Source organism: Schistocerca nitens, chromosome 1, assembly GCF_023898315.1.
Source record: "Schistocerca nitens isolate TAMUIC-IGC-003100 chromosome 1, iqSchNite1.1, whole genome shotgun sequence".
In the NCBI taxonomy this organism is placed as follows: domain Eukaryota; kingdom Metazoa; phylum Arthropoda; class Insecta; order Orthoptera; family Acrididae; genus Schistocerca; species Schistocerca nitens.
Genome location: NC_064614.1, coordinates 709,439,397 through 709,466,111, shown reverse-complemented (window position 1 = coordinate 709,466,111; position 26,715 = coordinate 709,439,397). Strand labels below are relative to the sequence as shown.

Sequence of the window (26,715 nt, the reverse complement as noted above, 5' to 3'; positions counted from 1 at the left end):
CCAAACAAAAACTCAGTGCGAGTGATTGCCTGTTGCTGCAGTACGTACCTGCCAAGGGATGCCCCCGAAGACGAGCAGCAGCCCGTAGTCGATGTAGGAGGCGATCTCCTCCTTGGCGACGCTGCCCACCCAGTCCACGTTCTCCGGCGACAACGAGCCCACCTGCTCGTTCAGCCACGCAAACGGGATGCACAGCCACTGTGACAACACAAGCACGTGTCAAGTCTCCTGTTTTCGCCGGGTAGCCTCCCTGTATGCCAACCTTGCATGCGAATACACCTCAGAAAGCGCAGTGAATTTTTGTGCGTCTTCTTGTACCATCGGAAACCACTACAGCAGCAATTGTTGGCACTGTCAGGGAACATGAAAACTACAAATCTGTGTACGTATTGAAACGGATCCGCCAGATGTTTGTGTTTCGTTGCCACTAGTTTCCTGTATGCGACGGTAGCAAATCTCTAGAAAGGAAGTCGTACATCTGTATTTTATTTACCTATATTTCTCCTCTGTCCTAATCCAGAGAACCACATCACAACGTATGATTATGAATGAATTGAACGTTTATTTCCCGCAAGTGACAGGAACCTGTAGTCTGCTACAACAGTTCTGCCAACTTGAGTTGGTGTAGGCAGGGTGGCAGAGGGGTCTAGCTGCATCGACAGGACAGGCTCGTCTGTCAGGGGATTCCCCTTAGATTGGCAAGGGGTGTCTCGTCCTCTCTCTGGTTAGTTTCCCCCACCACACTTTCAAACCAGGACCGCTGGTCAACATCCAGTGCCCGGCACTCTGATGGCGATACTAAGTCAAGGAAGTGCAGTCTTCCAGGCAACCTGTCATGTTTTGGCTTCAACTGTTAGTGTTTCATAAATGAGCTACGATTGTGTTCAATAATTTTCTACATCTACATCTACATTTATACTCCGCAAGCCGCCCAACGGTGTGTGGCGGAGGGCACTTTACGTGCCACTGTCATTACCTCCCTTTCCTGTTCCAGTCGCGTATGGTTCGCGGGAAGAACGACTGTCTGAAAGCCTCCGTGCGCGCTCTAATCTCTCTGATTTTACATTCGTGATCTCCTCTGGAGGTATAAGTAGGGGGAAGCAATATATTCGATACCTCATCCAGAAACGCACCCTCTCGAAACCTGGCGAGCAAGCTACACCGCGATGCAGAGCGCCTCTCTTGCAGAGTCTGCCACTTGAGTTTATTAAACATCTCCGTAACGCTATCACGGTTACCAAATAACCCTGTGACGAAATGCGCCGCTCTTCTTTGGGTCTTCTCTATCTCCTCCGTCAACCCGATCTGGTACGGATCCCACACTGATGAGCAATACTCAAGTATAGGTCGAACGAGTGTTTTGTAAGCCACCTGCTTTGTTGATGGACTACATTTTCTAAGCACTCTCCCAATGAATCTCAACCTGGTACCCGCCCTACCAACAATTAATTTTATACGATCATTCCACTTCAAATCGTTCCGCACGCATACTCCCAGATATTTTACAGAAGTAACTGCTACCAGTGTTTGTTCCGCTATCATATAATCATACAATAAAGGATCCTTCTTTCTATGTATTCGCAATACATTACATTTGTCTATGTTAAGGGACAGTTGCCACTCCCTGCACCAAGTGCCTATCCGCTGCAGATCTTCCTGCATTTCGCTACAATTTTCTAATGCTGCAACTTCTCTGTATACTACAGCATCATCCGCGAAAAGCCGCATGGAACTTGCGACACTATCTACTAGGTCATTTATATATATTGTGAAAAGCAGTGGTCCCATAACACTCCCCTGTGGCACGCCAGAGGTTACTTTAACGTCTGTAGACGTCTCTCCATTGATAACAACATGCTGTGTTCTGTTTGCTAAAAACTCTTCAATCCAGCCACACAGCTGGTCTGATATTCCGTAGGCTCTTACTTTGTTTATCAGGCGACAGTGCGGAACTGTATCGAACGCCTTCCGGAAGTCAAGAAAAATAGCATCTACCTGGGAGCCTGTATCTAATATTTTCTGGGTCTCATGAACAAATAAAGCGAGTTGGGTCTCACACGATCGCTGTTTCCGGAATCCATGTTGATTCCTACATAGAGATTCTGGGTTTCCAAAGACGACATGATACTCGAGCAAAAAACATGTTCTAAAATTCTACAACAGATCGACGTCAGAGATATAGGTCTATAGTTTTGCGCATCTGCTCGATGAACCTTCTTGAAGACTGGGACTACCTGTGCTCTTTTCCAATCATTTGGAACCCTCCGTTCCTCTAGAGACTTGCGGTACACGGCTGTTAGAAGGGGCGCAAGTTCTTTCGCGAATTCTGTGTAGAATCGAATTGGTATCCCGTCAGGTCCAGTGGACTTTCCTCTGTTGAGTGATTCCAGTTGCTTTTCTATTCCTTGGACACTTATTTCGATGTCAGCCATTTTTTCGTTTGTGCGAGGATTTAGAGAAGGAACTGCAGTGCGGTCTTCCTCTGTGAAATAGCTTTGGAAAAAGGTGTTTAGTATTTCAGCTTTACGCGTGTCATCCTCTGTTTCAATGCCATCATCATCCCGGAGTGTCTGGATATGCTGTTTCGAGCCACTTACTGATTTAACGTAAGACCAGAACTTCCTAGGATTTTCTGTCAAGTCGGTACATAGAATTTTATTTTCGAATTCACTGAACGCTTCACGCATAGCCTTCCTTACGCCAACTTTGACATAGTTTAGCTTCTGTTTGTCTGAGAGGTTTTGGCTGCGTTTAAACTTGGAGTGAAGCTCTCTTTGCTTTCGCAGTAGTTTCCTAACTTTGTTGTTGTACCACGGTGGGTTTTTCCCGTCCCTCACAATTTTACTCGGCACGTACCTGTCTAAAACGCATTTTACGATTGCCTTGAACTTTTTCCATAAACACTCAACATTGTCAGTGTCGGAACAGAAATTTTCGTTTTGATCTGTTAGGTAGTCTGAAATCTGCCTTCTATTACTCTTGCTAAACAGATAAACCTTCCTCCCTTTTTTTATATTCCCATTAACTTCCATATTCAAGGATGCTGCAACGGCCTTATGATCACTGATTCCCTGTTCTGCACATACAGAGTCGAAAAGTTCGGGTCTGTTTGTTATCAGCAGGTCCAAGATGTTATCTCCACGAGTCGGTTCTCTGTTTAATTGCTCGAGGTAATTTTCGGATAGTGCACTCAGTATAATGTCACTCGATGCTCTGTTCCTACCACCCGTCCTTAACATCTGAGTGTCCCAGTCTATATCTGGTAAATTGAAATCTCCACCTAAGACTATAACATGGTGAGAAAATTTATGTGAAATGTATTCCAAATTTTCTCTCAGTTGTTCTGCCACTAATGCTGCTGAGTCGGGAGGTCGGTAAAAGGAGCCAATTATTAACCTAGCTCGGTTGTTGAGTGTAACCTCCACCCATAATAATTCACAGGAACTATCCACTTCTACTTCACTACAGGATAAACTACTACTAACAGCGACAAACACTCCACCACCGGTTGCATGCAATCTATCCTTTCTAAACACCGTCTGTACCTTTGTAAAAATTTCGGCAGAATTTATCTCTAGCTTCAGCCAGCTTTCTGTACCTATAACGATTTCAGCTTCGGTGCTTTCTATCAGCGCTTGAAGTTCCGGTACTTTACCAACGCAGCTTCGACAGTTGACAATTACAATACCGATTGCTGCTTGGTCCCCGCATGTCCTGACTTTGCCCCGCACCCGTTGAGGCTGTTGCCCTTTCTGTACTTGCCCAAGGCCATCTAACCTAAAAAACCGCCCAGCCCACGCCACACAACCCCTGCTACCCGTGTAACCGCTTGTTGCGTGTAGTGTACTCCTGACCTATCCAGCGGAACCCGAAACCCCACCACCCTATGGCACAAGTCGAGGAATCTGCAGCCCACATTGTCGCAGAACCGTCTCAGCCTCTGATTCAGATCCTCCACTCGGCTCTGTACCAAAGGTCCGCAGTCAGTCTTGTCGACGATGCTGCAGATGGTGAGCTCTGCTTTCATCCCGCTAGCGAGACTGGCAGTCTTCACCAAATCAGATAGCCGCCGGAAGCCAGAGAGGATTTCCTCCGATCCATAGCGACACACATCATTGGTGCCGACATGAGCGACCACCTGCAGATGGGTGCACCCTATACCCTTCATGGCATCCGGAAGGACCCTTTCCACTTCTGGAATGACTCCCCCCGGTATGCACACGGAGTGCACATTGGTTTTCTTCCCCCCTCTTGCTGCCATTTCCCTAAGGGGCCCCATTACGCGCCTGACGTTGGAGCTCCCAACTACCAGTAAGCCCATCCTTCTTTCAGTTTTTGGAAGTTAGCTGAAAATTATGGTAGTTATTTCGGTTGTAATTTTACATGTGAGAGAACGATTGCGCTTTCTATTGGAAGTACTTTGTGTTCAAATGGAATTGCTACCCCGAGCGGCGCTAATACAAGGAATCTTTGTTCTTATAGAAGAATTAATAAAGTAAATTCATATCCAACTTAGTCTGTCAAGCAAATTCATGGGAAATAACTGTGCTTCACCTTCTGTTAGTGGTGCGTACCTCCCAACGCTCTAGCAGTCAGAAGTCAGCACTCCTGCGGTACAAATCATTTACTGATTCACTTTCAAATGTAATAAAGTTTATTTTTTGCATAAAATTTGTTGTTTCCTACTACTCATGCGTTTACCAAGAGCCCAGACCCCTATAATTCTTTTTTTTATTTTGCTGTTAAAAATTGATAAGGCATCCCACAGGTGCAGCGCGACTATGGATGTGGGACCAAGGGGCACAACTATCGGGGTGCTAAGACGCTGTTAAATTTCTTGTTTTTAATAGTTTGTGGCCTTTTTTCAGCCACATTTTCAGGGCTGGTAGTAGGAATTAACGCCTGTGTTCAACCAGTCTGTAAATAATGTGCGCACCCTGAGAGCCTATTGGTTATACGTGAGGATTTCCGAGTTAAAGTTTCTCTTTCTTGTGAAATACAAGATATTTTCTTTGTCCACGCAAATGCTATGTACATCCAAGTGCTTCCAAAGTTGTAGATGAGCTCATATTCTTACTAGTTTATTGACAGTAATTAATTTCCTACGTCGAAAGAATATCTATGCATGCGGACACATTTTATCCGCTTTCTACAAATTTAATTTAGTGCGTTTTTCGTGGTTTGTTATCCGCCCACAATTGGCATCTCACTTCTCTGCCGATTACGCAATAGTTCTTGTAGACGTTGCTTGTAGTGGAGAATAGCATTTGTTGTTACTATTTAATGAAAAAACGTTAATGTTATTGTTTTTCTTCGTAATTTACGGTCCTGGGAATACTCATGGGTGCCTAGAAGGTTGTAGCTTCCCTGTATTAATGTACAGTTCATTTACTTTACAACTGTGAACCACTTTTAGTTAGTGTGTATGCGTTTTGTGTTCACCAACATCTGCTTTTTCTTGATAATAAATCTGTTTAATACAAGATTTAAGAAACCCGAATCTCCTATCTGACGAGCCTCAACCAGATCCTTATTCATATTCATAAATTTATCTGTTGCTCAATTTAAATGTTGATTCAATTTTATCATGTCTGTTGCCTGACTTAAATACTGATTCCTTATTTCCGACCAGGATATCATTCACGAAAAGCAAAACAAGTATCGCAAAATAAACCCTCAGTGCGAACAAGTAATAGGCAGCTTTCAAGATCAAACAGTTAACTTCTTTACAGTTCCCGAGTTATTGATATTTCAAAATCAGGATTTATTTTTATAAAGTCTCATCCATAACGGTGGTCAAGAAACTGAGTGGGACTTCATCGGCGTGGCCACTTATGCCTCCACCCTCACAACCGCCGCCAGACAGGGACCGAAACAAGAGCGCCTTATTGGTCTGCTGCCAGCACCAATGCCCTCCTAGTGCGGACGGCCGAACGCAGGCATCGCGGTCCGCTCTCTCTTACATCGTTCGCGCTCCGCGAAGCTTCTGCTTGCTGGTTAGGACTGTTGCGTGAAGTGTTATGACAAACTAGCTTGTTACCGGACTTGTACAGGACTGTTTCCCTACTGTTTCCTGATCACGAGAATGCGTATACTCTTGTGCTCCGTCACTGCAGCCTTTGTTAGTACGTACTTTGCTGTTCGTCGTAAAATTGTAGATACTATAGGGACATACAAGGTTTCAGTTTTGCTTTGTGCACGGCTCTGCAAGTAGATGCCACTGACACATCAATCTGAAATGCTCGTCAATTTCGGTCAAAAGCAAAACACCGCTTGCCACAGTCCGAACAACGTGCCGGAGCACATACAGTGCTCTAATTGTGAGGGTATAGGTTCCCGTGTGAACCATATTGCAGCACTTGCTTCGCACGTAATACACCCTGTACTATACAATATTAATATCGCTCAAATATTTCCTATTTTATTAAAAAGTGCGTAGTTAATTAAGTGCGTAACTGTGAGTCTTGATCAGTTCCACAATAGATGTGCCAATGGTGTCCCGAGAAAGGTTGCACTGCTTTCCGTTCGTTCAAACTAATTGTAAGACACTCTGTCTGTCTATAAGAATTCAACACTAGGCACTAAATCTATGGTCAACATGGAGATTACAGCAGATCCTCGGATATATCGCAAGTAAATTTTGTTTGTTGTCTTCAATAGAAGTTAAATCTGAAATACGACATGCGATTTCGCATGCCTTTTTCGTTTAATTTTAGGATGATTCAGTAACTGGAGAGTGATAACGGAGTGGAATCCAATAGCAACGTTTTATTTAATGTAGGTTGGATCACTGAGCTTCATATCCTTTCATTTACACGATGCTGGACTGTCGTGCGTGGGAATGCACAAAGGGCTGGATGTATCGAAAAAAACGGCCTTTTCTGCTGTCATCTCTGGCTGACTGATGGGCTTACTAGACCATAGTGCGTCTTACAACCGGGGCCTATCCAGCGATCGAACTAAGGGCGGGAGGCGATTCTAGCAGCAAGAGAGTAGCACTTTCTCATATTTTGCTGACAGCGTTTTTAAAGCAAGCACCTTACGGTTTTCAAAAGAATCACCGTTTGCCGAAAACAACCTCCTAACCTCGTAAGACCTTCTAATTTCAGAGGACCTGTGATGCGAGTCTAGTTTCTGCCCGCGAAAAGGTGCCATTGGCAAATTTGTCGCTGACGTCACGAAGACGGAGCATTTTCCGAAACTGGCGGCCATGGACGGTCTAGCGGGAAGAAACAGCCGCATGTGCTATTCTATGAAAATAGCAACGTGGCGGTGGCTGGATACGAAAGCGATCGGATTGGAGTCCGCTGCCAGACATGCTAGTGAGTGCATCTTTAGAGGCCATTCGAAGACGTGGAGATGTGCGCGTCGTGAGCATATCAGCAGCGGACAGCAGCGCGCATCTTAGCAGACGACGGTGAGCACAATTAACTGCTATTGCGTGATTGGACATTTTCTTGCTTCGCACTTGCGGAAATCAGAACGATCAACTGTCTTAGCGCCAGCGTTGCTGTAGTGAATGAGTTTCTCAATAACTATCTGATCAACAGCACCTCTTTTTTGTTTGGGGATATCAAGTTTCGAGAGTAAATTTCAGACCGCCATTAGCGTCAGAGGGCGATTTTTTTTGTTGGTTCAAGTATCGCTGCAAATCAAGATATCCATTAGTAGAATTTGCATAAAGAATTTGTAAGGTATTTCACATTTAATTCATTATCTCTGAGAATAATTAAGTATTTATTGAATAAATTACTATGTGAACTGAGAGATTGTTTCTGTTAACCACCTACTATTCATGATAAAAAATTTATCTGTGGAAACATCCACTTTATGATCTGTAGCTAGGTCATTAATAATTTTCGTTATCCACTAAAGTTGTGCACACTAATTGGTAACTTACAACATAAAGGCGTGTGTGACTCTCAAGTAGTTTTCTGGGTCAGTGTAACATTACACACTCAGGAGGTTTACAAATCTGCAGAATGGTCGTGTTCTCAAATAGTGGTTTGCTAGAGAGTTCAGTTGTGCAGAACCTCTTTTCTGACTTTACGAACAAGTTTTTGATTAAATGAGCGCGTCGCACATGGCAGAAACTGCTAAAACTATTACAGTTCCCACGTGTTTTTTTCATTAGATAATGATAAAACGGTAACATGTGATAATTCTTGGTTTATACTGAAGATATCAGAGATAAGTGGCGATCAGAATGCTATAACGAAGTATTCCTGGTAATTATTTAAGAAATTATCCTGGATGAGGGAAGAAAGGATAGACCATGTAGAAGTTTGAAAGGGAAGAAGATAGTACTGAAGAGAGTAATATTGCGAAAACTTGAAAGAATAAAGTCAGGGTGTCAAGCGATGAAACTAATGCAGAGAACGATAACTCAGAACTGTTTAGCTGACTTGTCTCTTAGAAAGATTAATTTGGGCCACAAAAGAATACTTTTGCTCCATTACTCCATAATTTAATGAAATGACAAGACAATGTCATGGCAAAATGAAGTAAAATGTTTCGCTATCTTCTGGCACAAAAGAAGGCTTTTCTGTTACATTTTAGTAAATCGCATAACGAATAGAGAAGAAAGATAGCATTACGTCAAAACGTACGAAAAAACAAACAGCCTGTTGTCACAACAGAATGAATGAATATATCATGCTGAATCAAGACCTAGACATGATTTATTGCAGATCATATTTGAGGGCTATGAGGTTATGTAATGATAAAAAAGAATCTTTTAGCCATACTGTTACCAGGTAGACTGGAACACTAGCTAAATTTACGTAAATTCACAATAATCATACATTACAACAAAGTCAACCAGAAAATTTTTAAGAATCCTAGAGGCATGGAAAGATTAGACACCATAATCTATAAAAAAAGGATGCCGATTTCAGTAGGTACGTAGCATAAAGGATGAGGAGTGTCAGTACAAAATCAGTTAAAGTAATTAGAGAGACAACCAGAAAAAGAGAAGAACTTAAGTGGAGTTACATTTTTATCTATGTGAAATGCAGAACTAATTTTGGTCGCATGTTATTAGCAATATCAGATTTGCTGAGCACACCGTGCTTTTTAGCCGGCAGAAAAGATGAACTTGCTGAGTGAAGTACATAGGACTATCATATGGATCAGACATCAACCTCACGAATTCCAAACTCAAGATAGTTGATAGAGGAATTCAGGTTCAACTCACAAGTCGAATGAAGGAACTGGAAATTGTGCACTCATTCATCTGTCTTCGGTCAACCATCTGCGACACGGGAAACTGTGAAGGCGAGGTAAGAAGGAGAATCACCCTATGCCGGATGACTGTGAAGAACTCACCAGTCTGGCAGAACACAACGATAATCAACACCACTAAACGTCCTACTTGTTAAATCACTCGTGATTTCTGACTTCTTTTGTGGTTTCGAAACATGGACCCTTATTACCAGAGACAAGCGCCTATTAATGTCTTTGAGCTTTGGTATAATAATGGCGTGTGACGAGGGCCTCCCGTCGAGTAGACCGCTCACCTGGTGCAAGTCTTTCGATTTGACGCCACTTCGGCGACTTGCGCGTCGATGAGGATGAAATGATGATGATTAGGAGAACACAACACCCAGTCCCTGAGCGGAGAAAATCTCCGACCCAGCCGGGAATCTAACCCGGGCCCGGATGATTGACATTCTGTCGCGCTGACCACTCAGCTACCGGGGGCGGACTGAGCTTTGGTGATGGCGTAAGATGCTGCGCATAAAAGGGACCGAATGAAGAATAGATTTGTTCATTATAGAGCAATTCAGTATTTCCAAGCGTCGTTCTTCTCTTGTCAGCCAAAAATGTCTCCGGTTCTTTGCCCACATCTTCAGAAGAGATGGAAGAAATCTAGAGAAAATAAAGATGGAAGGGGAGAGACCAGGAGGAAGAGCAGCGAGCAGGTGACTAGAACAAATCAAGATTTGTGGTCAGCCTCTTCAGCAGACTCTAAGAGGATCTGGAGACGTTTGCTCCGTTGGGTCACGACGCTCAGCAACGAGCACGACCACTTGTGATGATAATGAACGGAGGGTAAAGATAATAATTTCGATATCTAAGGCAACGAGAGTAACAGAAGTCTGTTACAAGAGACTACGCAATTTTGATAACTGGAGTGCAAAAAAAGATAAATTAAGGTTCTAGGTCTCAGACTTGGACTGGACGTAGATGGGGCAAGTAATGGACCATGGACTGCTTGAAGGAACTATCCCGTCATTGGCTTGAAGTGATTTAGAGAAACAACGGAAAATCTGAATGATAGTGGCCGGATGGACTTTCAAAACCTACTCCTCGGAAATGTAAATTTTGTGCTAGAGAAAACCCAAAGCTGCCTAGAACTGAAGCGTAAGTTTAGTGATAAAAATCATGTCAGTATATGAGAGGCAGTCAAATGAAAACCGAACACTCACTGCAATAAGACACTGAAGCGGTTCCATGGAAAAGTAATCACTACAAGCGTTAAAACATTTATCTGACTGGTAGACGAGACGATCAATTCCTGTTTCGCAGAACGCGGTCAGCCACCGATGAATCCACAACGGCACCCACTCAAACCGACTTCCGTGTCTGTCTTTCTTCAGGTCACCTAAGATGTGAAACTAAGATGGTAAAAGATCCAACATTCGGGTTGTACGGAGGATGTTCCTGTGTATCCCAACCGAATACTTGGCAGTGTGGGGGCGGACGTTATCATGCAACAGGATGATTCCGTTCGACAGCATTCAGCATTCCTGGACGTTTTGACTTTACGGTGCGTCTCAGTTTCTGTAGAGTGCCTTCATGGCGCTGCGCATTGATTGGGGTTCCATGCTCGAGGAAATCAACGAGCAGAAAAATCATCCTGTTGCACGATACGTCCGCCCCCACACTGACAATAGGACACAGGCCCCGTTTCAGTGATTTGATTGGGAAACACTGCAACATCCTTCGTGTGGCACGGATCTTTCGTCTTTCACTGCTTGTTTTCTTATATCTTCGGTGACCTGAAGAAATCCATGCGTGAACGTCGGTTTCAGTCCGATGAGGAAGTAAAGAGTGGGTGCGGCTGTGGATACGTCAGCGGCCGACCACGCCCTACGAAACAGGAATTGATCGTCTCGTCTCCCAGAGGGATAAATGTTGTACAGCGTGTGGTCCCCTTGTGGCGGGTGTTCGGTTTTCATTTGGCTGGCCCTTACACAATAGTTATCATTTTAGTAGAATAAAAATGAGCACAGCTTTGAAATGGGTTCAAAGTGAGATTGAGGACAACGACATGCATCCATACTCAGTACATCAGCGAGATACTGTGATCAGAGATCATTCACAGAGATGTTGTACTACAATAAAAGAGTCCTTTGCGTATGATGCGTCGCTTAGCTTTGTATAATTGTGGGTAAGTGTCAGTGTTCGAGTTCAACGGTCCTAAGATCTTCACTTATCACTTCTCTCACCTTTGATACTACTTTGTACACTGATGAGCCAAAACATCACGACCAACGCCCACCCTGGGGCTCAATGCCGCCCATCTGACGCTGCGGTCACGTGACGCCGGAAGGAAAGTAAATAAGCGAAATAGGGACGAATGGAGAATCATTCTAACGACGATGCGGCCCGCAAATGCGGAAATCGAATGACGTAATGTACTTTGACAAAGAGCAGATTGTTACGGCGTGGTAACTGGGAAGAAGCATTTCGGAAACTGCGCAGCTGGTCTGCTGTTCGCGAGCAACTATCGTGAACATCTTGGGAAAGCAGTTGTAGGACGGTGGAACCCCATCTAGGCGACGAGTTGTTGGACGTCCACGGCTCACCACAGAACGTGGGGTTCAGATGCTTCCCCGCGCTGTAAAGCAGAACAGGCGGTTATCTGTGCCACATCTGACGCCAGAGCGCAGTGCAGGTGGAGGCACAAGTGCTTCGAAGCACAGCGTTCAGCCCAGTTTGGTGAACACAGAACTCCGCAGACCACACGTACGTAACTGCATGTTGACCTAACAACATCGTCTGTTACTACTGTAGTGGGCACGGGATAATCGATATGGGACCGAAGGTCAGCGGGACCATGATACCTGATGGGATGAATTACGTTACAGGTCAATCGTCGTCATCCAGATGAACGGCTGCTCGAAACATCTACATTTACATACACACTCGCAAGCCACCGTATTCACTACTAGTCATTTCCTTTCCTGTTCCGCTCGAAAACAGAGCGAAGAAAAGCCGGCTGACTATATGCAACCGCCTTTTTTTCCCCTTTGAGTCATCAGTCTTCTCATTGGTTTGATATGGCTTTCCACGCATTCGTCTCCTGCGCATCTCAGAGTAGCATTCGCAACCTACGTCCTCAACTATTTGCTGGATGTATTCCGATCTCTGTCTTCTTCCACAGTTTTTACCCTCGGTAAATCCCTCTAATATCACGGAAGTTATTCCCTGATGTCTTAGCAAATGTCCTAGCAACCTGTCTCTTCTTCTTGTCAAAGTTTTCCATATATTCCTTTCCTCGCCGATTCCCCGGACAACCTCTTCATTCCTTACCTTATCAGTCCATAGTTTCAACATTCTTCTGTAGCACCACACCTCAAATGCTTAGATTCTCTTCTGTTCCGGTTTTCCCTCAGTCCATGTTTCAGCACCAGACAGTGCCGCGCTACAAACGTGCGTTCTCAGAAATTTCTTCCTCAAATTAAGGCCTATGTTTGATATTGCTTGACTTCTCTTGTGCAGGAACGCCATTTTTGCCAGTGCTAGTCTGCTTTTTATGTCCTCCTTGCCCCGTCCGTCATGGGTTATTTTGCTGCCTACGTAGCAGATTTGCTTAGCTTCACATCTACTTCGTGACCATCAATCTTGAAGTTAAGTTTATCGTTGTTCTCATTTCTGCTGCTTCTCATTACTTTTGTCTTTCTTCGATTTACTCTCAATCCATATTCTGTACTCATTAGACATACTCATTCAACAAGTCCTGTAATTCCTCACTTTCAATGAGGATAGCCTTGTCACCAGCAAACTTATCATTGATATCCTTCCACCTTGGATTTTAATTCCGCTCTTAAACTTTTCTTTTATTTCCATCACTGTTCTTCAATGTATAGATTGAACAGTAGGGACGAAAGACTACATCCCTGTCTTACACCCTTTCTAATCCGACAGTTCGTTCTTGGTCCTCCATTTACAGCGTTCTCTCTTCGTTTTTGTACATATTTTATATTAATCGTGTGGTGTCACAGCCAGACACCACACGTCCTAGGTGGTAGCTTAAATCGGCCGCGGTCCTGTAGTACATGTCGGACCCGCGTGTCGCCACTGTGTGATCGCAAACCTAGCGCCACCACAAGGCAGGTCCCGAGAGACTGACTCGAACTCAGCCCCAGTTGTACGGACGACAGAGCTAGCGACTAGACGTACGAAGCCTTTCTCTCTCATTAGCCGAGAGACAGAATAGCCTTCAGCTAAGTTAATGGCTACGAACTAGCAAGGCGCCATTAGCCTTACAGTGATTGTAATTAGAGTCTCACTTGTGTTCACCATAGAGATGTACAAGAAGACATTAAAGATAAGTATATGAGAAGCTCCGTTCTTTTCTTCATAGCATTAATTACGTATCCTGTTCCAGTACTTCACGCCCGTCTGCGTTAGTCTAGCGTGCTTTCTAAGCCACCTCTATCTACAAGGTGTTGGCCCAGCTGCCGACACATCAAATCGTCGTTTCCTACAGCTTACTCCCATTTTTTCCAGAATTTTTGAACAGCTTGCACCATTTCACATTGTCAAACAGTTGTTCTAGGCCGCCAAAACCCAGTAACGTGCCTTGATTTATCTCCAGTCTTGCTTTCATTATCAACCACAACATCATAACTGTGTCTCTAGCGCCTTCATCTTTTCTAAATCCAAACTGATTTTCATCTAACAGACCCACAATTTTGTTTTCAGTTATTCTGTATATTATTTTTCTCAGCAACTTGGATGCGTAAGCTGTTAAACTCACTGTGCAATAATTCTCGCACTTGTCGGCTCTTCCAGTCTTCGGAATTGTGTGGATGACGTTTTTCCTTCCGAAAGCGAGATGGTACACCAGTAGCCTCATACATTCTACACACGAACGTGAATAGTTGTTTTGTTGCCACTTCCCCCAGTGACTTTAGAAATTCTAATGGAACGCTATCTATCCTTTTTGCCTTCTTTGATCTTAAGTCTTTCAAAGCTCTTTTGTAATCTGATTCTAATACTGGATCCCCTATCTCTTCTAAAACCACTTCTGTTTCTTCTTCTATCACATCAGACAAATCTTCCCCTCATAGAGGCCTTCAATGTTCTGTTTCCATCTATCCGCTCTCTCCTCTGCATTTAACAGTGAGATCCCCATAGCACTCTTAATATTACCATCCTAGGTTTTAATTTCACCGACGGTTATTTTGACTCTTGTAGATGCTGTGCCAGTTCCTCCGACAATCACTTCTTTTTCGATGTCTTCACATTTTTCATGCAGCCATTTCGCCTTAGCTTCCTTGAACTTCCTATATCCTCCGTACGAGCACTGATTACGCTCATCTTATCTTCGTGGCTCTCATGCGAAATGTACGTTGGCAGCAGTGAAGTCAGGGGAAGAGTATTGTATGTCATTTTGATGATGTAATGATATACACTCCTGGAAATGGAAAAAAGAACACATTGACACCGGTGTGTCAGACCAACCATACTTGCTCCGGACACTGCGAGAGGGCTGTACAAGCAATGATCACACGCACGGCACAGCGGACACACCAGGAACCGCGGTGTTGGCCGTCGAATGGCGCTAGCTGCGCAGCATTTGTGCACCGCCGCCGTCAGTGTCAGCCAGTTTGCCGTGGCATACGGAGCTCCATCGCAGTCTTTAACACCGGTAGCATGCCGCGACAGCGTGGACGTGAACCGTATGTGCAGTTGACGGACTTTGAGCGAGGGCGTATAGTGGGCATGCGGGACGCCGGGTGGACGTACCGCCGAATTGCTCAACACGTGGGGCGTGAGGTCTCCACAGTACATCGATGTTGTCGCCAGTGGTCGGCGGAAGGTGCACGTGCCCGTCGACCTGGGACCGGACCGCAGCGACGCACGGATGCACGCCAAGACCGTAGGATCCTACGCAGTGCCGTAGGGGACCGCACCGCCACTTCCCAGCAAATTAGGGACACTGTTGCTCCTGGGGTATCGGCGAGGACCATTCGCAACCGTCTCCATGAAGCTGGGCTACGGTCCCGCACACCGTTAGGCCGTCTTCCGCTCACGCCCCAACATCGTGCAGCCCGCCTCCAGTGGTGTCGCGACAGGCGTAAATGGAGGGACGAATGGAGACGTGTCGTCTTCAGCGATGAGAGTCGCTTCTGCCTTGGTGCCAATGATGGTCGTATGCGTGTTTGGCGCCGTGCAGGTGAGCGCCACAATCAGGACTGCATACGACCGAGGCACACAGGGCCAACACCCGGCATCATGGTGTGGGGAGCGATCTCCTACACTGGCCGTACACCACTGGTGATCGTCGAGGGGACACTGAATAGTGCACGGTACATCCAAACCGTCATCGAACCCATCGTTCTACCATTCCTAGACCGGCAAGGGAACTTGCTGTTCCAACAGGACAATGCACGTCCGCGTGTATCCCGTGCCACCCAACGTGCTCTAGAAGGTGTAAGTCAACTACCCTGGCCAGCAAGATCTCCGGATCTGTCCCCCATTGAGCATGTTTGGGACTGGATGAAGCGTCGTCTCACGCGGTCTGCACGTCCGGCACGAACGCTGGTCCAACTGAGGCGCCAGGTGGAAATGGCATGGCAAGCCGTTCCACAGGACTACATCCAGCATCTCTACGATCGTCTCCATGGGAGAATAGCAGCCGGCATTGCTGCGAAAGGTGGATATACACTGTACTAGTGCCGACATTGTGCATGCTCTGTTGCCTGTGTCTATGTGCCTGTGGTTCTGTCAGTGTGATCATGTGATGTATCTGACCCCAGGAATGTGTCAATAAAGTTTCCCCTTCCTGGGACAATGAATTCACGGTGTTCTTATTTCAATTTCCAGGAGTGTAGTTCGACAGTTTCAGTGTCGACAGTACGTAATAATTATTGTCCCGCCCGTCTGTTGGTGTAGAATAAATAAATTAGTTTGATCGGTAGAAAGTGTATAAGTAATGACAGAACCAACGTCTGCTCCACCTGGCCACCGAGAGCAGCATAGCACCAGTAGGGTTACATATGGGATCCATTGCGAGGAAAGGAAAGAGGGAGTTAATGTTCTTCACTTTAGTCAGAAATCTAATAAATTTATAAAAGTGAAAAATGCTACATGTAACAAAAAGAAGTTGTCAAAATAAGAACTTTACAAAATACGCCGAGTATTGGAGGTTTAGAATGTTGACAAGGAACTACTCAAACTATGAACACCGATATCAAGTTTGTTGCCATTCTTGAGTTAGGCGCACTATTTAAAAGCATTAAAAGTACTTTACACTGAAAGTTATTGCAATCGCATGTCAACACCTCTAGCGTGGAGGCGGAGAACATTTTATTATTATTTTTCTGTTGTCCGTGCTGGCCGCGCGGAGTGGCCGCGCGGTTTTAGGTGCAATGTCCTTGATTGTGTGGCACCTCTCGCCTGAGGTTCGAGTCCTCCCTCGGGCATGGGTGTGTGTGTTGTTCTTAGCATAAGTTAGTTTAAGTAGTCTAGGGACCGATGACCTCAGCAGTTTGGTCCCTTAGAAATTCACACACATCTGAACATTTTGTCCGTGCTCTTGATTATCGCATATTTTGTGTTCTACTTGCAACATTAGTCGTTTACTTTTCGTGTGGTAGCACTTAGTGGGTAGCTAAAGTGACTATTCGCAAATACTTCAACCGTAAGGGTGATATAGTGACAACGTTCCAATGCTATTAAAAAAATTGGGCCAACAGCTTACAGAGACTGTGTGGCGAACATTCCCATCACGTTAATGGCTTCCGCCTGACAGGCACAGAAGCTGAACCAGCTCTCTAAACGACTATGGAAGCTTCTCGAAATTGATTTGCGAACCGCAATCGCAATTTCCAATAACTGTGTCGGCCAAGAGCGTTGCTTGGTAATGACAAGCGATACGACTGCCGTAAATGGCATCTATAGCATCTGCTTTTCTACCCTATTACAGTGAAAGCCTGAACTTTTCTCGTGAAAAATTGATTATATCTTGGATAGAGGAGAAAACATGAAAGAATCCAGCACAGGCACAAATATATCTAAAAACATAGATAACGCCGTTACTTCCCGAGAAAGGAACGAAATACAAGCTCATGACTTTCGGAGACTGTAAGATGAAACTAAAGATTCGGCTTTGAAATTCGTTGTTAGATACATATATATTTCGGCAGATTACTATTATTCGGTTAATTTATATATAATGGTGACGGATATGTGATCAAAAATGCATGTGTTTAAAAAAACAATAATGTTGTTGAAATAATTATATGAGGTGAAAGACGTGATTTTGAATATTCCAATAAAAAGTAAACACTCGCATACTGATTATCGTCATGTCTAATGTTCATAACCGGGGTTTGGCGGATACATATCAGATATACACAAATTCATTCTGTTTTAAAGGGTGTGATCACTTGTGTTGAGATCTCTGTGCGTATATTTTCAAGCGCGTTGATGGATGGTCAGTTGCGATAAATGAAAATCGGATTTGAAAATTGTGTATGTGATCTAGTATATTAGTTTCGAATTAGTGTTTAATTCCTCTAGATTCAAATGCATGCAACATCTCTTGAAATTCGGTACTAAATGTAATCTTAGACTTCTACATTAAGCCTTGTTCTCCAAAATATCTCTTACTGGCATCTTTATGTACATTTAAACGTTGAGTTCGTAAATTAAACTTGTAAATTACAGTACATGCTCCACTGATTATAACATTTACTCTACTAATTACAACATTTGAATATTTATTCCCAATAATCCTAAATTCATCACTAATATCATAAAAATAGTAAAACTAGACAACTTTTCAGTTTATGAGTTAATAAGCTTATTCCCATAATTAAATTTCACTTCAGTTGTATTGGAGGATGAAGGTCTCCATCGAGCCGTAGCCAAAAAGCTCAGAATGGAAGTTACACGAGATGCCGTGCAATATACCGTCGGCAACTACGTGCCCACATGTGAAATAGCTGTCCGCATAGTTAATGAACTCACAAAAGCTGTTACGTTAGCCTCCTTTACCAACAAATCAGTAGCGGGTATGGAATCAACCGATTTATAGTCAGAAATATGTGGAAACGCAAAGTAAAGTAAAAATAAATACATAGTTAAAGTATGATTGACATTTCATTAAGCACATGAAACTTTTAGGTATGACGTACCTTGGTGCAGTAATATTCATGATGGAAAGAAAGTGTAGGTACAAAACGTACGTATATTTGGTTCGTGGTTTTTTTTTTTTTTTTTTTTATTTTGAGAACCGTGTAAGTTCTCATCATTGACAATGGGAAATAAAGGAAATCGGTATGGTTCAGCATGGCTTCGAACTGTAATCCCAGTAAATAAGTTCATCATTTTGCTGGCTCACAACGTAATCACCTGAACATAGTGAATTCTTTCACAGGATCTGTGAAATATAACTGAACAGTACCGATGTTTATCTCTTGCTTGTGAGGCAATACATTTCTTACCTACAGATATTCTGGAGGAGTAGAACATGTCGTAAATAAATAATGCATGACAGAATTCAAGAGGGTGAAACGATATACAGTCATTTATAAAGTCAAATAACATTGTCTACTTTTATCTATGTATATACTGTAATTACATGCATGGTCCTGGGTGGCGTATCGCATGGCACGCATATTCACTAAGCTAATATACTAACAGATATCGAGATACCTATTTGTTCCAGATTTGCTAACAACTGCCACGTTTATTTGCCCTGCTGCATTCACAAAACAATTCCTACTGCGAAAGAAACGCCAGTCCACATGTCCTACACCATTGTTAGATTGGCGTGCGACACCTAGTACTATTTTTTGTCTGTCACTTCACTTGCCGTTTAAACTAAGTAATTCATGACATTACGAATATCGGGTAAGGAACAATGACTGATTTGGGTGTATGGCCATCAGAAAACAGTAAAAGAAAAACAAGGACAAAAAGGATCGTCTTTGTAGTTACAGATGTATACAGATTTAATTTACAACGCAGGCGGACTGAAAAGTAATGCATCTGAAGTTTCTTAAATGAGAACTGTTAAGGCTTTTTAAATAAAACGGACGTTGTTAACATTCTTCATCTTCATTCTTCATGTCTCATATTTGCAGCGTTCTGCCGCTATGGGGTACCAAATTGTAGCGTGTAATGGAGTCTATATATACAGAGAGAGAATGTCCACAGATGAAATTGCACGTGATTAGCTGATGAGCTGCGACGCTATCTTTTTGCCTCAAGTGTCTCTCTGTTCGTATGCTCGCAGTGATTTCTGAAGATGGATTATTGTTTTGAAGGTTTTTGGAAAACTGTTTCAGTCTGTTGCGTATAACGTTCACAGATTTATTGCCTTTGCAAGAAAAACATCAACTTCGAAAACTTCTGAGCATTAGTATCCGCAAGTCATTCCGCATACCTCTCGTATCTCACTCAGTAGCATTTAAGAACGTAAACAATGGTGCCGGTTACTCGATTCACGCTGTCCGCGAGAGGCAAAGGTCCTGAGTTCGAATCTCGGTCCGGCACACAATTTTAATCTGCAAGGAAGTTTTCAGAGTGAAAACCTCATTGTGGCATTTTATGTTTAATTACTTACGCATGAAAATGCGAGTATCCGTAACAGAAATTCCTTCTTCGAAAATCAGTTGCAGTGACATTGCTTTACCAGGCTTTCATTCTTTTGCGTTTCTAAATATCATTACATTAGTATGTCTCCTGGAAATTTACGGGGTAAGTAACAGTTCCCAGATCCGCAAAGATCTCATCTAAGATTTATTAAACTTAGAGGCCGCTAACAACAACGAATATTCAAGCAGGAAACTCTGAAATCGCTTCAGAGCGTCTGAAATAATACAAGTGAAACTCTTTTCCTCCTGACAGATATCAGTTTTTTTCCGGGACGTTGCAATAAATCGCCAATACACTGCAGCATGTCTCATTTGAATTTACTCCACGTTAAATGTGAAGCAGCTGTATACTAAATAACAAGTTAGAATTTCTGCTATAAGTTGAGTGTCAGATCCGTCTTGCAATAGTCAATAGGCGACAGTATTATCTTCAAGAATTCGGCAAAAAAATGGCGGCCATCTGTTCATATTATCTATGGTCTAAAGAACATTGGTCACACTCTCTGTGTACATAGCATCTCTAACGTGTAAGATGGCCGTGAGTAACGTAACTATGCTGGTGCGTGATAAATAGTGTGCTGTAATAAAGTTTCTAATTCGAAGAGTTCGTCCAAACATGGAGCACCCTATCCTTCAGCATGACAACGCCGGATCACACGCGAGCGCAGCAACATCTGCAACAATCCGATACCTTGTATTCACTGTCATCGATCATCCTCCATACGGTCCCAGCTTGGTCCCATCCGCTCTTCATCTGTTTCCAACACTTAAAGGACAGGTTCGAGGACTTCACTCTGATAAGTGATGAAGTGATTGATGCAAGCAGAGGTGAGGTTGTGGCTCCATCAACAGAGTCAAACATTCTATAGTGACGGTGTCAACAAACTGCTCTCTCGATGACGGAAATATATTCGTTGCCAGGATGACCAGGGTGAGAAATAAATATGTAGACATGACGAATAAATATGTAGAACATTAATAAAGTTTGTTTTGTTTAAAAAGCTTTGAGATTTTCACAGTAAAAACACACAGGCGTTGCTTTTTAGAGCGCCCTCGTATTTAGTTTGCAGGCCACAGTTCAAGGCTTAGATGCCTTCTACCACTGTTATCCACTCCCTTTACGATAACACTCGGGATGTGTTTAGATCTCTCTTACCTTAATATTGTGATCCTCACACGAAATATCCAATGGAGGAGGCAGTAGAATCGTTTTACGATTTGTGTCAAATAGCGATTTTTACGCATTAGCGTACTGCAAATAGAGCTGCGTCTATAAAACAAATGTTTTCGGGGAACCATCGTTACATTAGCATACTGGGCGAACTAGCCGATTACAGCTTTAACAGCCGGTTTTTAAATGCTTTCTATACCCGTTCCCATGAGGATCCCAAATACTCTAGCAGTCAAGGAGTATTCATTAAGTTTTATTTACCTCCCCGAAAAAATGAAATTACTTTTTTCATGTAGGCATCTGCAGTTCTGCTACACATTATAATCCCTGCGCTGCAATGTGACAACTCTAGAGAACCCAAAACAAACCGGTGCAGCTATCTTAACGCTGTCTCAATATTGTTTTTGTCTCTATCTGATCTGTGATCCAGCTACGTTCAGCGCAGCGCTTGTATAGAGATTCAGAATTTTTCCCTGCCAAAAAAAATCCACAGTTGCACTCCACATACTTACGCCTTCCGAGCCAGAGCCTATGGTGAGTAGCTCATCAGGGAAATCCTACAATCGTCACAAAATTGGCGAAACGTCTGATCCAAGCCTTCGTCTCGACTCCACACCTGAGGAAACTGAATAACCTTGGGGACGGTATATCTCAGCCATGGGCAATTTTCGATGACCTACGGGCCTGGCTGACATACTTCCGGAAGCTCGCGGTCCGCCTCGTCACATACGCGACTGCAGCGCTCCTAGAGCACAAAATCATAACTATAGCTTCCACGACGTTAATGTTTATGGGGTAACGCAGTGATATGTATGCACACCTTTCTCGACATGCCGCACCATTAAATTATACTTCAAAACGCTCTTCTTTGAGGACTGCATTCAATTTATATTCAACCCATCTTCAGAAGTTTACATTTTTTATGCGTCGTGAACGTTGTCTTCATACTTATGACGTTTTACAATAACTGTCTTAAAATGTTCCGTTACGGAACTCTGCAACGCCGTTAGTAAAGAAACAATATTCACCGCACTTAAATAAATGCATACATCTAAAAATGGGAAGGCTGATATCTTGAAATTTCGACATGTATAAATAACGACTGTAAAAAGGAGTGGTTGTAGCTAATTCATTACAAATTACCTTCAGTTTTAAAAGTTGTAGTGTTCTAAAACGTTCGTAATAGACAAGACTTACTTATTAATATTGGTACGAGAAAGGACAGAAAAACAAAATACGGCAGTGAGGTAGGTATTTCCAGTCAAGAATCGATAAGGAGTAACACTATTAGGAAGCAATTTTAAAATATTCAATCAAAAAACTTTACAGAGAGACCGATTGTTCACGACTTCAGCCACTCTTCAATTATTTCAGAAACTTGGAGAGGTCATGGGTTCAACGTGGACATTCATCTACAGCAGAAAGCTCCTTGTGCTGTTGCTGCTCTTTGAACCTGTCAGAATGGTCACAGAGTACAGGAGCAGAGACAGGTTTTCTTTCACTCCTACTAATGTGTCTAAGATGTTCTACAACAGCTCAAACTACAATCGTTCTTAAGGGAATGTGGCAAATTGCAAATCCTTCAGCGCAGCTATAGAATGTTATTTAAGTGCCTCCTGGGTTTCAGAAGACGGCTGAGCAAAAACTAGAAGACGTACAGTAAAATGACACATATCTGTGAATAGAGCATGTCTCCAGTTCCGATTCGTAATCGCACCATGTCGTAGTTGCACTAGAGGACAGGTGTATCATAAATGCAGGCAAATCACCCGCTCCACATTGCCTCGTCGAATTAGTTCGCATCTGCAGATAGGAAACCCAATGAAATGGCTGCAAGTAATTGCCGGCGCGTATTGCCGTCTGTCGCTTCACAAAAGTTGTCCATACTGATTTCCTGTAATGTGAGGTAATAACTTGCGGAGATGATCTATCCACCAATATATGTTCATTTTCTGTATGTATTTTAGATCCGAAAGACCAGAGACAGAAATGAATAACACTGTGTTATAGTGTTTCTACGTTTCCTCTGGCCAGGAATTACTGGCTCTTGTTTTAGGGTCATTTTAATTCGCGGCGAAACCTTAAAACAGTACTTACAAGGCCGATGAAGATGCAGAAGAGCTGTATGACGTCTGTGTAGGCGACGCTGTAGAGGCCCCCGAAGAGCGTGTAGAAGACGGCGATGCAGGAGCTCAGGATGACGCTGGTGCGGTGGTCCATGTCGATGATGACGCTAAGCGTAGCTCCTGTCAATGGAAAAGGTCTCTTGTTATTTAACATGTCGTTTTACTACATGGAAGTCGAAGTAAATTGTGCCTCTCGAATTCAAAAGGGAACGAATGAGAATAAGGGGAAATGAGATGCCATCGGGGTGTTTGTAGACTCCTGCTGTTTTGAAAACATTCCCAGGAACTCGTAGGGAATATTGACTAGATTATTGATGCTCCAACCGCCTTAATGTAGTGTATAATGATTCCTGGGAGTTCTAACTTAGTCACAGGTAACCTCAACAACAAGCCTCCACAAGAAGACGAATTTCCTCGATATCGAAAAAAGAGTCGAAAAAACTTAAACAAGGATACTGTGAAGTCTATAGCAAACTATCTTACAAAAGGAGAACATGAGCCAAGTTTTTTCATCACTCCATTAGTGTACTCACTGGTTTGGGGCAACCCGCCACGAATTCCCCTCTTGTGCCCGTGTGCGAACCTTGTCATCTCCGAGTAGCACTTACACCCAAAATCTCCATTATTTGCTTCCGCTACATTTTTTATCCTCTACAGCTCCCTTCAACACCGTGGAGGTTACTCGTTGATGTCTTAATGCATGTCCTTTCAACCCTCCCCACATTCCTGTCAGTTTCTTCCATGTATTCCACTTCCTCGCCTATTCTACAGAGAATCTCCTCACTCCTTAGCTTATCCTTCACCTAATTTTATACATTATTTTATAGCATCACATCTCGAACGCTTCGATTCTCTTTTGTGATCCGATACTTTGCTTCCACCAGAGCAGAACTCCTTCACTTCGTCTACTACTTGGTCACCAACTTTCATGTTATGTCATTTCGGTAACTCCTTACTACTTTCGTCCTTCTTTCGCTTACTCTCAGTCCATTACTCACTGGAATGTTCGCTCCAGTCAATAGGTCTCGTAATTTTTCTTTATCAAAGGCCTTGCCGCAATAGTAACACTAATCGTCAAATCACAGAAGTTAAACGCCGACGGGCTTGGCTAGCACTTGGATGGGTGACCGTCCAGGTCTGCCGAAAGGTGTTGGCAAGTGGGGTGCACTCAGCCCTTGTGACCCCAATTGTGGAGCTACCTGACCGAGAAGTACCGGCTCCGGACACGATAACTGACAATGGGCAGGAGAGCGGTGTTCTGACCACATTCCCCTCCATATCCCCATCCAGTGATGCCCATCGGCTAAGGATGACACGGTGGTCGGTCGGTACCGTTGGGCCTTTAGAGGCCTGTTAGGACAAAGTTTAGTTTAGTTTAGTTTAGTTTAGTTCAGTTTTAACAATTCCTCTTCACTTTCACTGAGGAAGGCAACTCATCTGAGATCTGATCATAGACATCCTTTCAACCCTGATTTTTAATCCCACACTGAATCTTTTCTTTATTCCGACAGTGCTTCTTCGACGTGCATATTGAATAGTAAGTGCACAAGAAAGCATTCCCTGTCTTACACTCTTTATAGCCCGAGTGCTTCGTTCCTGGTCTTCCATTCTTATTTTTTTCCTCTTACTTTTTCTAGATGTGGTATATTCATTCCCTATAGCTTACTCCCATTTTTCTAAAAATTTCAAACATCTCACACCATTCTACGCTGGGCGCACGACATTCCATATCGACAAATCCTATAAACATGTCTTGATTTTTCTTAAGTCTTGTTTTCGTTATCAATCCCAGCGTCGTAACTGCGTTTCTCATGGCTTTACCTTTTCGAACGCCAAACTCATCGTCATCTATCAGATCCTTAATTTTTTCCTGTTCGTATGTATATTGTGCTTCTCAGAAACTTGCAGTAGTTAAGTTGATTGCGGGATAGTTCTCGTACTTACTTGCCTTTTCTATCTTCAGGATTGTAAGGGCGATATTCTTCCTAATTCCGAAGATATGTCCCTAGTGTCATAGACTCTATGTACCAATTTAAGTAGCTGTTTGTTGCCTCTCCCACTAATGTTATCCATTATTTCTGCCTTATTTGATTCAAAGTCGTCCAAAGCACTTTTGAATTGACTCTAACACTCGATCCCCTCTCTCTTCCCACTGACTTCTGTTTTTTCTTCTATCAAGTCATCTGACAAGTCTTCCTCTTCGTAGAGGCCTCCAAAGTACTCTTTCCACCTACCTGCTGTCTCCTGTAATTTTATCAGTGGAATTTCCATTGCGTTGTTTACGCTAACGCCTTTGCCTTTAATTTCACCGAAGGTAGTTCCGTCTTTTCAGTACTCTGAATCAGTCCTGACGAGTCCCATTTCTCTGCAGCCATTTCGATTTGACAAATCTGCACTTCGTATTTATTTCAGTAGTAAATTGATTTCTATTACTGTACTAGCTGACAAACTCAGCAGTGCCTGCGTATTCATTTTTCCAGTCTGACTGTAACCAAGACGAATATCTTCTTTTCGTTTATTATTACCTCATATGTACTCCTGCAGTGGACTCGGTATAAGATGTACTTCCTATTCAGAATACTATGTATTCACTCCCTTCTACACGTCCTAGAAGTTTGTAACTGGAATTTCCGAACACCCTGTATATGCAACTAAGGAATCACGGAAAACATAAAAATGACGATGAACCTGAATATTTATCAGAAGATTCGAGGAACACTCAGCCGCCCTGTTGTATCACGAGTGTCTCGCTGAACCGCCCCATCTCATAGAAAACGTTCTTGATCACTTGGGAGAGTGGGTGAATCGTAGCAACCAAAATCTCCGAAACCTGTTTACTCTATGGAGTCTAATCGGCAATGATAGGCTTCTTTTGGATAATGTATATGTGACCATCTTTGTGGGCTCCGTTCCCAGTCAAATTCAGGCCAATACTAAAGTTTGAGGCTGTGGTAGTCGGTATTAGCGTGACCTTTCCTGGGTTGTCTCAGTTTTGTCCGGTGCGATTAGGTTTCACAGCGTCTGCTAGATCTACCTTCATCCTCTTCTGAAATAAACGGCTCAAACGATGTGGAGCAACAGTAAGGACTCTGGAATCGAAAATTATTGTTGAAATCAAAATAATATAAGGTTGCAGTGTTTTTGGAAAATCATTCAAAGCACAAGTCTGAATCTTTCCATCGAAAAGGCGGTGGTAGGTGATCTGACCAAGCTAAGGACGTCATAAATTTTATTTTCTTTGGAGAAATTCGAGAAATTTTCTCTGTTCTCCAGTTCACTGCTTTATGTAAATGAGTATAAAGAAATCAAACGTGATGCCATATTATAGAATATTCTTTTCTATGTGCTATGAAGTCCCATCAGCTTCATGTGACCTTCACTTCTGGTTTGCGTATAACGTGAAGGTTTGTTTGCACTTTAATTATTGCAATTTATGGGGACACGTGGTCTAGAGATGACCAGCTGGGGAGCTGTCGGCTTCGGTTCGATTGCCACTCCTGCCAACACTCTTTTTCATTTTATTTTATTCCTCATGTTATTAAACAGTTAACTACAAAATTAAAATATATATAAACAA

At 43.2% G+C, this 26,715-nt stretch overlaps 1 protein-coding gene across 1 annotated transcript in view; it reads right to left on the bottom strand.

The window, feature by feature from the left end:
- The window catches only part of LOC126259850 (high-affinity choline transporter 1), a 357,917-nt gene that overhangs the window by 62,846 nt on the left and 268,356 nt on the right, over positions 1-26,715 (bottom strand). Inside the window, exons 6-7 of the mRNA XM_049956909.1 lie at positions 23,110-23,258; positions 49-198 (exon numbers count right to left, since the gene is read on the bottom strand). Of these exons, the coding sequence (XP_049812866.1) occupies positions 49-198; positions 23,110-23,258 (299 nt within the window). The remainder of the gene's footprint in view (positions 1-48; positions 199-23,109; positions 23,259-26,715) is intronic.